The 13774-nt window shown below is 42.8% G+C and overlaps 1 protein-coding gene across 3 annotated transcripts in view; it reads left to right on the top strand.

The window, feature by feature from the left end:
- Positions 1-4299: 4299 nt before the first annotated feature.
- The window catches only part of TFAP2D (transcription factor AP-2 delta), a gene marked incomplete at both ends in the record, with an annotated part of 57872 nt that continues 48397 nt past the window's right edge, over positions 4300-13774 (top strand). Inside the window, 2 exons of one of the 3 annotated variants that reach the window (XM_079146132.1) lie at positions 4300-4474; positions 12027-12524. In XM_079146132.1, the coding sequence (XP_079002258.1) occupies positions 12060-12524 (465 nt within the window). Of the gene's footprint in view, positions 4475-10965; positions 11005-11975; positions 12525-13774 lie in introns of those variants that run through there. The other 2 variants (XM_079146134.1, XM_079146133.1) reach the window with 2 other exon arrangements.

Raw genomic sequence — 13774 nt, 5'->3', positions numbered from 1 at the left:
ATTCAAGATCAAGATATCAACATAATTGGTTTCTCCAGAGGCTTCTCTCTTTGACTTAAAGATAGCTACCTGCCCACTGCATCCTCACATGAGCCTTTCTCTGATATATCCTCCTCTTTTCATCAGGATACCTGTCTTACTTGATTAGAATCCACCCATGTGACCTTAGTTAACCTTAATTACCACCTATCTCCAAGGGCAGAGATTAGGAGATTAGGGTTTTAACATACAAACTGGGGGATGGGGATATAATTCGGCCTGTAACAGTGTTCTATAGCAACGTATGGCTAGTCATTCTGTATAAAACAGCACAGTTGCAGATAATGTGATATCGATTCTATCTCCTAGAGACTTAAACTGGTAGGACAAATTTCTCAATGTAATCAACATTTTAGCATCTCCACTGCTAATAAATAAGCTCTGAATTTTCTTTGGTCCCTATATTATACTGACCTCATGGTAATGTCTGAAATCAGGTGTTAAATGCCATATATTATGCTTTGGACTAGTTTTATGAGAACAGTTGAATAAGGTGGATAAAACACCCTCCTACCTTTTAGCATTGCTTAATGTTCAGTGAACCACTTCTTAATAATAAATTTATGATGCTATAAGATACTTAACTCTGAACCAGTCATGGTGGCATATACTTATAATCCCAGTGACTCAGAAGCAGAGACAAAAGGATTGCAAGTCCAAGAACAATCTGGGAAACAGTGAAATATCAAAATAAAACAATATCTCAAAATAAAACAAAAAGGGGTGGGGGATACCTCAGAGATATATTGTCTATGGTTTCAACCCCCAGTACTGAAGAAAAGAAAGAAAGAAAGAAAGAAAGATATCTAATTCTGTCATTCAAAGTCTCTCAAATGGCAAACCAGTAGAGTCAAAACACAGGCCTTATCTCCATGGTAGATATACTACAGTGACAGAAATAAGATTAACTTTCTATACCTACTTCCTATTATGCCAGTAGCCTTATTCATCTGTGGAAATATGAGTAGTCTCCATGTTGTCTGAAAAAAATTCAAAATAACTCTGGTTTTCTGATTTTGAAAAGGAAAAGAATACCATTAGAGGGAGTTATCTAAAATCACTAATTTTCTTTAAGATTTGGGTAATTTGGCTACTATAATCTGTATAAAGAGGAAAACAAGTATATTGTCAAAGTATTCAATTCCTACATCACAAAGATTTTGAATTTTGCTTCCAACTGTATTTGAGTTGAACTTGACCTTGTCATTAAAAGCACATTAAAATGATGAATTTCTGACAGTCTACACTATCTCCCCTCTTTCACCATCAGTCTAGATAAATCATGGGAGAGCCTCATCCTCTAAATCATATTTGAGTATGTAAGGGAAGAGCACCTACATATACTTAGTTTTGTCACCACATAAATCTTCGCATTTGGATTGGAACATATCCTAAAAGACTAATGATGTTTCCATGTATTTAACTAGGGAACGAAACCTGTTCTCTTTAACTGCTAGCATATAAATATATGAGAAGTAGATAGTGTTCAATCATACAAGGAACCTTATGCTGTATTATTTATCAGAATGTCAGCATTCATTACAGATATTTCTAATATATGGTACATATTTAATTCATCACAGTCTATGTGTTTCTAGTGTCTTGTACTAGAGAGAAGTTCTAATGCTAGATTTAATCTCTAATTTCTCAAGAAGAAGGGCTCAGGAGGTGACATTTTTTTTATATTTGAAGAGAGGAATGTGCAAACCTGTACTGGCCACTTCACTGAAATTCTTTCAATGGACATTCCATCACAAGGTCCACTCCAAGCCAGATTGCTAGGATGCTCTTAATTGAGCACTATAGTGGCACACCTTCTTTTTGGAAGCAATTTCTTAAGTAAAGGTTCTATGTCTGAAGACAAATAAAAGAAAATGAGTGAATGCTTTAGAGTGGGAGAGGAAGTTGATCAAGAGCAGATTACCAAAGGGTAAAAGTGGCAGTAGGCTGTTTCTGGTATTACAGCTTTCATCAATTGCAGAGAACATTGACAGGGAATTCAAAAGGATGGATATTCATTCCTTTAAGACTTTCCATGATATCAGAATGTAGGGAAGTTCTGAGAAAAAAAAAGTTTTCACCTTCTGAATATAGAATTTGGAACACAGTCTTCCAACTGGCAGTCAGTAGAAATGTCTATGATAAAGACTAAAATGGAATGTTGGAAAGGAAAGGTCATGAAAAAGAAGCAATACTCTATTCTATAAGTATTTATATCAATCCAATAAGGAGACTTTACCCACTGAAAGAAGGAGAGTGGAAGAAATAAATCATATCATTTTTTAAAATTCTTTGAGGCACTGGAGATTGAACCCAGGGCCTCATGCATGCTAGGCAAGTACTCTACCTCTGAAATATAACACCAGTCCCCAAATAATTTTAAAGCATAAATTATAAAGTTGTTTCATATATATTTCCCCATTTAATATAGTCTGGCTATAAGAGCGGAGCTATTAAGTGATATGTCTGAAGTAACAGAGCTCATCAGTGGTAGAATCAGTGAATACTTTACCACCCTCCACTACACTTAAAGGGAAATAAAAGAAGAGAAATTCATATTACCAATTGTATAATTACTATATGATCTACAGTCAGAACTGGCTTGGAAGAAAGGGACATTGTCAGATAAAGGCCACCAAAGGTAGCAGACCAAAGTAGGCAAATATTTTTAAATAAAATGTCCTCTTGTAAGCAGAAATGGTACAAATTTCTGTACATTATCCATAGACATTACAGGCAGCAAACAGATAGTAGGAAACAAAGGAATACGGTAAATATGGATGGGCCAGGAGTTTCAAAACAAAACTACTCAAGGGTAAGTAAAAGACAAACGTGAGGTCTAAACAGCATGCACAGAGCGTGGAGATTCGGCAAGATTACATAATGAAGTCAAGAAAGAGTAACGGCAAACACTAGCGCAGCCAAGTTGAAGAATAAAAGGGCGATTGCACCAGAGATTAAGATAAATAAAATAATAAGGCATTGTTCCAGTACATAAGGAAGAAAAGGTCAATGGAAAAATAAACGGGGCCTCTGAGAGGCTACTGGGGTAATTGACAGAAGAAGCGGACAAAGCTCTTAAAGAAAAAAAAAGTAACTAGAGGCCTTGGTTGCCTCAAAGATCCCCAAGGCTAGTAGGAGGGAGAAGAGACAGGGGCTGGGGTCAGCAACTAGACAGATCCACAGAGGGTTGTCAGAAGGCCAAAGAGAAGATATGTATTAGGGTGACCATAATATGAAATGCTGTAGATGGAGAAGCACCTCCACTGCTCACTTTATTGAAACAATGTTCAGGATATTTCGACAAAAGTGAAAAAGAAAGCTTTGGAAATATGGGGACATTAAGTTCCAGAAGAATCCCAGGAGAGCAGAAGGGTACCCAGAAATACATTAACAGAGGATGGGGGTGAAGGAGAAGTTAAGGGCAAGTATGGGGAGGGGAAAGGCAGGAGAGAGAAATGGAGAGGGAGGGGCAAGTATGGAGAAACAAAGGGAGGTCAGAGAGACAGAGGCCGACAGAGAGAGAGAATAAATGAAATTTAAAAATCTAAAAGTCCAAACTGGTGATTAAGCCAGGAGGAAATACTAATTAGTCAAAGAAGAACAGGAACAGGGTGTTAGAGGAAATGAGTTGTCCAAGACTGTGGATCCCAAATGAGCTCCTCTGGACCAAATGAGTGCAAGCATCTGAGTTATAACTCCAGCTCTGGTCCTGTGCCTTGACTGATTGTGTGACCTCATACTTTGATAAAACATAGAATCTAGTGGTCTTTAAGGTCTCCTCCAGTTAGATTTTCTTTAGTGCTAGTTGTCCAAGGTACTACAAAATGGACATGGGGAAGCAAGGGTCCCTACTAACAAAACAGTCTCTTCAGTAGCCTACCTAACAACCTCCCTTTTTCTAAATAGTAACAGCCAACATTTAAGTCCTTCCTACTGTCCACACCTACCTAAGATGATATATATCCACTTCATATTTTCATCTGGTGCGAAGGATGGAACTGAGTGCCTTTGGCATGATAATCTGAGCTACAATATTCACTTAAGTCCTGCAACAGCTGTTAAGCTAAGTGTTAGTATTATTTCCCATTTTACAGATGAGAAAATTAAGTTATGTCTTCAGGTAAAATCAGGATTGACAGTCAGGCCCTGTGGTTCCAGAGTCAACGCTCCTGCGGTTGGTTTTCCAATTCGCAGCCCCGGTTGCTAGGAGGTCCCGGAGGCCAGCGCTGGATTCACAAAGCCGCAGCAGCCCTGTGAATGGAAAACCGGTGCAAAAGGAGATTGGCAGGTATGGCTGGTCACCCCTGGGGCGGAAGATTCAGAAGGGGCCGACTGGAGTCTTTCACTCCCGAAACAGAGGTAGTGGCGGACCAGCCTGGAGAAGGACCACCCTAGAAGCCGCGTATCCTTCTCTGTCACTGGAAAACCAAAGGTAAGAACCCAGAGGCTGAATTTACTGCAGAGATAGTCCAGACGACTTTTGCTGGAAAGTGTCAAGACAACACGGCCCTTGCTGTAAAAGAAACTTGGACCAGACAGCCATTGGGTGTTTTCTTTTAAGAATTTAGAGAGGAATGGAGGAGTATAAAAAGAGAAAATTGAAAAGTTTGGAAAAGTTTAGATTCAGCAGCAAAAGCCAGAAGATGTTGGAAAAACTTTGACTTTCAGGCCAAAATCACTGAGTTCAATGTCCCATGTAGTTCTTTCTGCTTCACTTCCCGGGGCTTGCCTACCTGATCCGGTGGAGTGGGATAGAGTGGTGGAGGTGTGGGATCTTAAGTAATCAACCGCCAGGCTTCCTCATCTTTGCGAAGGGAAAAAGTTTGCACAAATACCTACCTCATTCTATTTCTGTGAAGGTAAAATACTAGAATGCTTTTAAAGGCTGGCAACAGGGCCTGGCTCTATGATAAATGTTCAATAAATATCTGCTGTTACGGTTGCTTTGTTGTTATTCTTCCCTCTATAAAAAGAGTATAATAATCATACATGTCCTTCCGACTTGAGTGGTGAAGAGGCGTGTTCTCAGGTTCAAAAGAGTCAATGCCAATAAAAGCGCTTGGTAAAATGAGGATCCCAGTACAGTCGGAAGGCTGACAAACGAACTTGCAAAACCTCCTAGAACGCTGGAGGTAGAGTGCAATCTCTTTCGAAACTCAAGCATTTCTTAGTCCAACGCCGCAAATTTCCCACGAAAGCGCTTTAAGACCTTATCGAGAAGAGTTGCTTTCCCGCTTAAATGAGTGCGTCCAGCCAGGAGGCCTCCAGGGCATCTCGCCCTTGCGGGTCTCCCGCCCTGCTGCCTGAGAGTGAAGGCCCCCCGACGGAGTAGGGCTGGTCAAGCAGGCTCTGCGCGCGCGCCAGCTGCATGCACAGGGTGAGCTAGTCCGCGACCTGCCAGCTTGGCGGCTGTTGAAGGGCTGGGAGCCTGCCCACTCAAATGAAGACCCTAGCCCCAAGTTTTACTGTCATCAAAGAGAAGACTTCAGACGATTGAGTTCTCCCATTTAATTGTCGACCAATACGTTCGCAAGACTTTTTAATTGCTTGCAAATGCATTTTCTCTGTATGCTTATGGAATCCGTGTTGCCTGTTGGCTGCAAGGCTAAGGCGGAATACAAATCCGTATAAGGCTTTAGACAAACAGCCCAGAGGGCGAGATAGGGTCGGGAAGGAGGAGGTTAAAAAAAAAAAAAAAGAAAAAGAAAAAGAAAAAGAAAAAGAAAAGAAAGAAAAACAAAGAGAGAAAGGACGGACGGAAGGAAGGAAGGAAGGAAAGAAGGAAGGAAAAGAGAGAAAGAAAAAGGAGTTTAAAAATCGATGACAACTGAAATGAGTGGAGAGTCAGTAAGAAATGTTCATTTCCCTAACATTCTAAAGCTCTTCTTAAAAAACCTATCTGCCTTTTCTCATTTGCAATTAGGTAATGGATGCGAGTGGTCCTTTTGTTGTTGAAGGTGGATTAGGGATGGAGGGGGTGGTATACCAAGAGTAAAGGGAAAGGGAGGAACCTTCTGAAAGAGACCCAGAGTCACCAAAATCACGTTCTGAAAGAGAAACAAGCACTACATTGGGAAGAAGTGGAAGAAAGGTGCAGTATCTGACTTCAGCGCAGGGCGTGGGTGTGAGCACCCACTTTGTCTTGCCCTTTGACCCCAGATCTTCTGGCCCATGTAACTGGGTCAAGTTTTAGCCTGCTTGCTCTTACCCAGTATTGCCTTGATTGTTTGGAACATTTTTCTGCCTCTACTTTGTCTGATGAGGGGTTGGTGGAAACCCAGCAAATTTTTTGTCTTTCTGTCACCTGAAGGATTAGCCCCATTCATCTACCCACTTCAACTGTGGCTGGGAGAGGTTAGGTTAGAAGGCACACACCACTGTAAGTGGTGGATCAGAAAAAATTTTGAGTCATTAAAATTTTGAGTGATTGAAACTCAGACTCCCTGGGGAGAGAACCCTGAGGAGGTAGTCTATGATTGGTTTTTTTGGAGCTCCACTTCTGAACACTTCTTGGAAGTCTATCTAGGAGGAGGTACTCAAAGGATAGATGGGATTCTCAAAGGGGTAGCTGGGTACCTGAGAGTGGTCAGAACAAGGACAGCCTTAGATAGGACACAGATATTACTTGGCTATTCTGGACATCTTTAAAAACATCCTTTTTAAGTTCATATAAGGTACGGAGTGTAAAAGAAAGGTGCTAAAAGCAGTTAGAGACTATACATATTCAAATCTACACCCCTTTCTTGCTTTGTGTAATGAACATCACCTACTCTATTGGACCCTCAGTGTACCACTGTTCTCCTGAACAAGTACTCTTTCAAAGCCAAAGCATGGATATGGTCCCCTATTGTGCAAACTCATGTTTGGAGCAGAACATACTAATTTCATTCTTAGGCAACGTGCATACACATGCTTAATGGCACGAGTGTAATGAACTCAATCTCATCTCTACTTTCCTGTAAAAGTGAAGGGAGGACAAAAGGAAAGAAGGAAAGGAGAGAAGAAGAAAAGAAGAAAAGAAAAATGGAGAATATAATTGAGAAAGATACTCTGGTTGATTCATGTATGTAAGTATATTCAAGGAATTTTTTTTTTTTTTGGTAGAAAATGCCCAGATGATTCCAATTATCTCTCTGCTTTAGAGTTACATGGGTAGTTTTGTGAGAAAAATCTATTCAAGCAACAAGAAACCAAATTAAGTCAATTTGCAGGAGCAGAGGAAAAGCAAGTAGCCAAAAAGGAAAACAAACCTAAGGAACACATGTTTATTAAAGCTCGGGCTAGGCTCAGGATGGCTGGCATTGTTCACGAACCTCGCAGTGGGCAGCAGATCCTTTCAGTGACGATGTTTGAGATTAGTTCAAAGATGAAGTGACTTGCAGTACCAACCTAGAAGCTCAGAAAAGGGACCTACAATTTTTAAAAACTATCTTATAGCTCTGGACCCTAATCCAAATAAAATGACATGTATAAAGATTTCTTAATAGATTCCTAAAGTGGCTTCATAAGGACAATCCCTCCTGGAGTGTTGAAGCACAGAAGTAGAGTACCAGGTGCTAAAGGGAGACCCATTCCGGCTTCTACCCTGCCAGGGTGGCAGGACTTCTCCATACTCTTGTGGGCTATTTTGAGTGGGCAAGTATTGGCCTGGCCTCTGGCTGAGGCTAGAATACACACCGCTAGTTCTTCCATGGCGGGGGAGGGGGGGGGCCAGGCACCGCTGTGTCTCCAACATGCTGTGGCTAGTTAATTCAATTACGCCACCCGCTGGAGAATGTGTGGCCAATCACTCTCCAGGAAAGGGGCAAAACAGAGAAAGAGGAATTAACTTTGCTGAAAAGCCCAGTCTTTGGGTCAAGCAAGATGGCACTTATTAATTGCTCAAGACTATTAATTGGATGGAAAAGAGAGGTGGGAGAGCTGTCTGACAAAAACAAATCCAGTTCATGCACATCACACACAAGGCACCAAACCACACACCTGCCTCAATAAATTTCTTTACAAAAGGGGCGAGCTGAACAACCCCAGAGCAGATGGAAGGGACCGCTGACCAGTGTGTGCATGTGTGCATATGGCATGGATGATTTCCCCAACTTTTCTTTCAGGGAGAAAGAGCTTTTTTTTTTTTTTTTTTTTAAGTTGAGATGATGTGGGAGGAAGCAGTTGGCCAAGGGAAGTTTCATTAAGGTTCAGATGCTGGTGTGGGTAGTCTGGGACATGGGAACAGGAGAAACAATTTCCAAAGATGAGGACTCTGATGAACTAGATCCCCAAAGTAAAAGGGACACACATATCCTTCCTGTTTTATCTACCTTAAGTACGAATAAAAAGAATTGTTCTCGTTCTCTGTGATCTTTAGTTTTCTCCAAATCCAAGGGTTCAAGGGACACAATTAATGAAACCCTGGGTTCTCTTTATCTGAGTACCTAAAAAGATCTCAGGAAAGGAGAGTGAGAATAAGGTGTGGAATAAAGAGGTACAATTGCCTGTAACTCCGCAATGTCTGGATGCATTCAGATTAGGGTTGGGGGGCAACTGAAGGTCATTCTCTGGGATGCACTCAGCTCAAGTTAGGATTTGTTACTGAGAGTATTATAAGGCTAAATCATCTGAGTGTAGGGGAGCATGTGGTTCTTTCTTGGGACAAGGAAAACACAGTGGGACAGAAGGCAGAGCAGGTAGCCAGTTTGTCCTGAGCCTCCTGGTTGTTCCCAGGGGACAGTCTCTGCTGCTTGGACTGAAGCCAGAGGAGAAAGTTCCTTTGCCTTTAATAAAGATATATCTTACATTTGGGTTTGGGGAGGAAGAAGTATAACCTGAGAAGGTGCCATCCTTTTCCTTTAGAGCTTGGACTTACTGGGATGTCAATGTCATCCACCAAGGAAAAGTGAATCTGACCATTCACAAGATAACTTGCATATTCTTCTGGGGGGAGGTTTGAACTTTCTGAAGGGTAGAGATTTTTAGGGAAAGGTCATGGAGGCTGGCTCCAGCTCCAATGGACAAAGATTATTTCCTCTCTGGGTAAGCTATGAAGGGCTGGCTTAGACCTGGCAAACAAAGACTGATGCAAGCACTTTAGGATTCAGCCCCTCGGTGCCAACAGCACCTATCTTATCCCTCCTACTTAAAGATCAATTTGGACATTCTCCCTTATAATTCTCATTGACCTCCCAGTCTCCTGACTTCATTAGACCAAAATATGGAATCCCAAGAAGGTGGGGGGAGACTGGTGTACACTGAAATAGGGAGCAAGTGTTGGCTGCTGACCCCTGTGAAGGACTGAAGCATCTTGGATCTCCATTTCAGACAATGCATTTCAATTCTTGTCGTGTGCCTTTGTCCATTTGTATAAAGCAAAGAGCAATGAGTGACAGCCCCAGTTAGCCTGCATGAGTAGATCCTAATAAACACTCCCAAACCCCCGACCTAAAAAAAAAAAAAAAAAAAAAAAAAGCCACATGCCTGTTTGCCTGCGGCTTATTATTAAGACACCTTCTCAGCTTAAATACTTAAAAGCTAACCAAATGAAATGGTAATTAAGACTGAATTACCCCTTCTATCTCTGAGATGAGTCTGTAGGGCCAGTCAGTTCTCTCTTAAGAAATAGGGGTGGAGAACAAACCTTGCAAAGACTCAGTCTTGCCAGCTTATAGCCACTGCCACCCCCTGCAGGCACTAGACAATCTAGTAGGGGAAGCTAAATTGTGAACAAACTAAAGCTCAAAACTGTTTGAAAGTCAAGAAATCCACCAAAGAAATAGAGATAGGTGTGTGCACTGCCTCCTTCCTGTCCTCTTTTTGTAAAATATAACTACAATCATTTAAGGGTTATTTTGGGGTAATAGTGTTCAAATACCTGGTTCCACTTCTAAATGGTTTACAGCCCCCCCCCCCCCACACACACACACACCTTCCAACCAGCGCTGTTTACAAAAGGGAAAAAGGAAAATACAAAAGAGAAGGAAAATGTTTTGGGTTGGGGATTGAAAGACAATATTTACCTAAGTGTAGAATCTTGTCACATGTCTTTATTCTCTTGCATTTTCCCTAAATTCATTACCAGTTACACCACTTCTTTATGATGGAAACTTGGGACTGTCCATCATGGTTATTTATTTTAAAAGCTGCTGAAAAGTGTAAACCACCGCCTGGTGTAGCCTTTCAAAAGGGGGAAAGAACCCAAATTTGATGTAAATATGGAAAGAGCAGTATTGTTTTCACTTGGGCGAAAGCAGATACCCCAATCTAGGCAAAATTGATTCGGATGCTTGTTGGAAAAAGCCAGCTCTCAGCATGCAGGAAGTAGAGCCAATAGGAATGAACACTTACCCATGTAAAAGGAAGCTTTAATTAATATATATTTCTATCTCTAATATACACATATTGGGGCTATATCTCTCTCTCTTTACAATAAAATGTGTGCAAATGCTCTCCGCAGAGATGAGTCCCCACCTCAGTCGGTATAGAAAAGCATGATAAAGGTTGGAAAAAATGGATAAAAATGTTGAAAGAACCTCCAGTTCCTTATTAGGCGAAGATACAATATTTATTCCTTGTCTCCTGGGATAAATCTCTTCTGCCTATTGTCCTCCCAGTTCTCAGTGCTGATGCTTAATTTTCAAAACTTCTATATTACCAAGGGACCTACGACATCAGCCAAAGAAATACTCAGCAAGTACAAAATCTGTTCCAGGGAGCTGCTTTTGTGCAGAGGGAAAATTTTGTTCCTACAGGTTTTTAAGTGGGTACGAGGCAAGGAGCTATCTGATCCGGGCAAAACCATTACAATTTAGATCTCTATCTATAGAACATTTTTTTTTTCCTTAAAAAAAAATTGGAAAATACAAGAAGTTTGGATTTTTTTCCCGATTCTTTTTTTGGAGGGGGAAATTGCATCGTAAGCTTTTGGAGAAACCCAACATGTCAACTACCTTTCCGGGACTAGTCCACGATGCTGAGGTATTATTACTTTTTTTTTTTTTTTTTTTTTTTTTTTTGTGAGCGCGCGTGTGTGTGGCGGCGGCGGCGGCGGTGGCGGCGGTGGCGGCAGCTTCCCCTGTCTCTAATCTATATTGGACCGTTAAGTTTAATTATAATCTGGCTTTCAGGGGAAGTTAAGGAAAGGAAGGGGAGAAAGTTCGTTATGACATCTGTCGCCAGGAAGGGCAACTCTTCCACGTTAAGAAACATTTGCCATAATGAGGGAGAAAACATAATCCTAATAATACGGGGGGGGGGGGGTGCTGAGGAGAAAGAGATAGAGACAGAAAAAGGATTCTCAGAAAGGCAAAGAAAAAGGACTGATGGGGGGGCGGTAGGTGGACATGGGGGGATGGGGAACAACGCACCCCTTTTGGAACCGGTTTATTCAAGGAAAGGGAAGCAGAGAAGGTGGGTCGGATTCCCTCCCCCAAATGGCTAAGAAAGTGAGCAAGTTGAACGATTTGCAGACTGGATTTTTTTTAAAAAAAGAAATACATGGACAATGATTTTGAATAGCCCTGGCCAAACATCTTGTCATGGACGGGCGCAGAATTTCGGTGTTGGGATCTGGTTGGAGTGGCTGGGTGCGAGGCAGCACTTTATGCGTGTGGACTCTCTTCTGCTCCTGGTGTCCCCGGAGTCAGTTGCAAACCTGGCTCCCAACGCCCAGTTCCCTGTACAAGTTGAGCAGGGGCTGGGTGTGTGTATGTGTGTGCGTGTGTGTGCGTGTGTGATGTCGCCCGCACCTATATAGGGTGGGGGATTTTTTTTCCCGCTCTCTCGACTGTGAGGACGAGGCCGCCCACCCCCAGTTCGCCTGTTCGCCAAGGCTCTCTGGCAAAGGCGCTGAGCCCCGGCTGCCGCTCTGCCCGAGCCCTGCTTACTCGCTCTCCTTGGAGAGCCAAAGAGAGGTCCAGGCTCTGGGAGAGTGGCGCCGTGGTTGCAAAATGACAAACCTCAAGTTTTTCTGCTCTCCCTTTTCTCCCTCTTCCTTCCAGATACGTCACGACGGATCAAACAGCTACCGTTTGATGCAGCTTGGCTGTCTGGAGTCCGTAGCCAATTCCACTGTCGCCTATTCCTCCTCCTCTCCTCTAACTTACTCTACCACCGGCACCGAGTTTGCGTCCCCCTACTTCTCCACTAACCACCAGTACACCCCGCTCCATCACCAGTCTTTCCATTACGAGTTTCAGCACAGCCACCCGGCGGTCACCCCCGACGCCTACTCTCTGAACTCACTCCACCACTCGCAACAGTACTACCAGCAGATCCACCACGGGGAGCCCACCGACTTTATTAACCTGCACAATGCGCGGGCGCTCAAGTCCTCCTGCCTGGACGAGCAGAGGCGGGAGCTGGGCTGCCTCGATGCCTACCGCCGCCACGACCTGTCCCTCATGAGCCATGGCTCTCAGTATGGAATGCACCCAGATCAAAGACTCCTGCCAGGGCCCAGCCTGGGGCTGGCCGCCGCGGGAGCAGACGACTTGCAGGTAAATAAGCATGCAGGGAATTTGTCTGCGCCCTCCCCTCTTTGCCCTCCCCCTCCCGCTCCATTAATACTCTGTAAGTCTCTCTCTCTCTCTCTCTCTCTCTCTCTCTCTCTCTCTCTCTCTCTCTCTCTCTCTCTCTCTCTCTCACACACACACACACACACACACACACACACACACACACACACACACTCCACACGGAAAGTTATCAAAACAATTAGAGGAGGAGTATGCCCATTCTGTCCCTCTCATTGGATCCAGGCATTTCACCTAAACGCGCGTTAGTCCGGCTAGCTGCGGCCCCTACCTTCGGCCAGTAATCACAGAAGTCTTTTGTGAATCCACATTTCTGACCCTGAGCGGATGGGTGGGGGAGATCAGGGAGGCTGGGTTTTAGTGAACTGAACTCAGAATAAGACCCGATGAGTTGATGACCAATCGCACCCTCAGTTTCCATACTTTACAAGGTCGGGGCTACAATCCTGTTAAAGGAGCTTGTCCCCAACGGAGCTTGTGGTGATCTTACCATGGATGGGGGAAGGAAGCTCGTTTGTGCTCGGGAAATTGATGCAACACTGAGCTAGAGTAAAAGTTTCATCAAACACTAGATTGCTATGTAAAGTAAGAAACCGCAAATGAAAACCTCGAAAATCAATTCCAATGAAAGAATCTGCACAACGCACTTTGCCAGTTGTAGCAGTTCGTCTAATTCTCTGTGCCTCGTGTTTACCCAGATTTACAGCTTTGTTGGATGACTCACATCTTTATTTTTCCCTCTTCATCCCATTATATTTTGCTTAAGATGAAATCCTTAAAAAGACAGAAATAAGGAAATAAGAAAGCGAGTCAAAGAAGTACAAGAAAGAGGAAGGAAGGGAGAAAGGGAAGGAAAGAAGATGGGAGTTGGAAAGCAAGGAAGAGAGGGAAAAAGAAAATTGCTGGAAGGAATTCAGACGCTGTGAAAACCTAACTCAATTCGATGATCTCTCTCCTACTTTCTTAACACATTTTTGTACATTCTTTGCCAACAATAGAATCTATAATTATTCAATCGTATTATCTTAGGCGCATTTAAAACAACTAAGCCCACAAATATCTGCAACAAGAATTCAGAAAACCCAAATTTATAGCTTCTTTAGCAGAAAGTGCAGCTCTACCTGTGACTACCCACTTTTTCAGTGGGCACAAAGCTGACCAACTTCTCCCCACTCTACAGAACAGTGGGGAGATATTCCAAGAGCATACGTTGG

This window comes from Sciurus vulgaris (genome assembly GCF_902686455.1).
Source record: "Sciurus vulgaris genome assembly, chromosome: 7".
NCBI classification, from domain to species: domain Eukaryota; kingdom Metazoa; phylum Chordata; class Mammalia; order Rodentia; family Sciuridae; genus Sciurus; species Sciurus vulgaris.
Note: the sequence above shows the minus strand (reverse complement) of the source record. Positions and strands in the feature narration are given on the sequence as shown.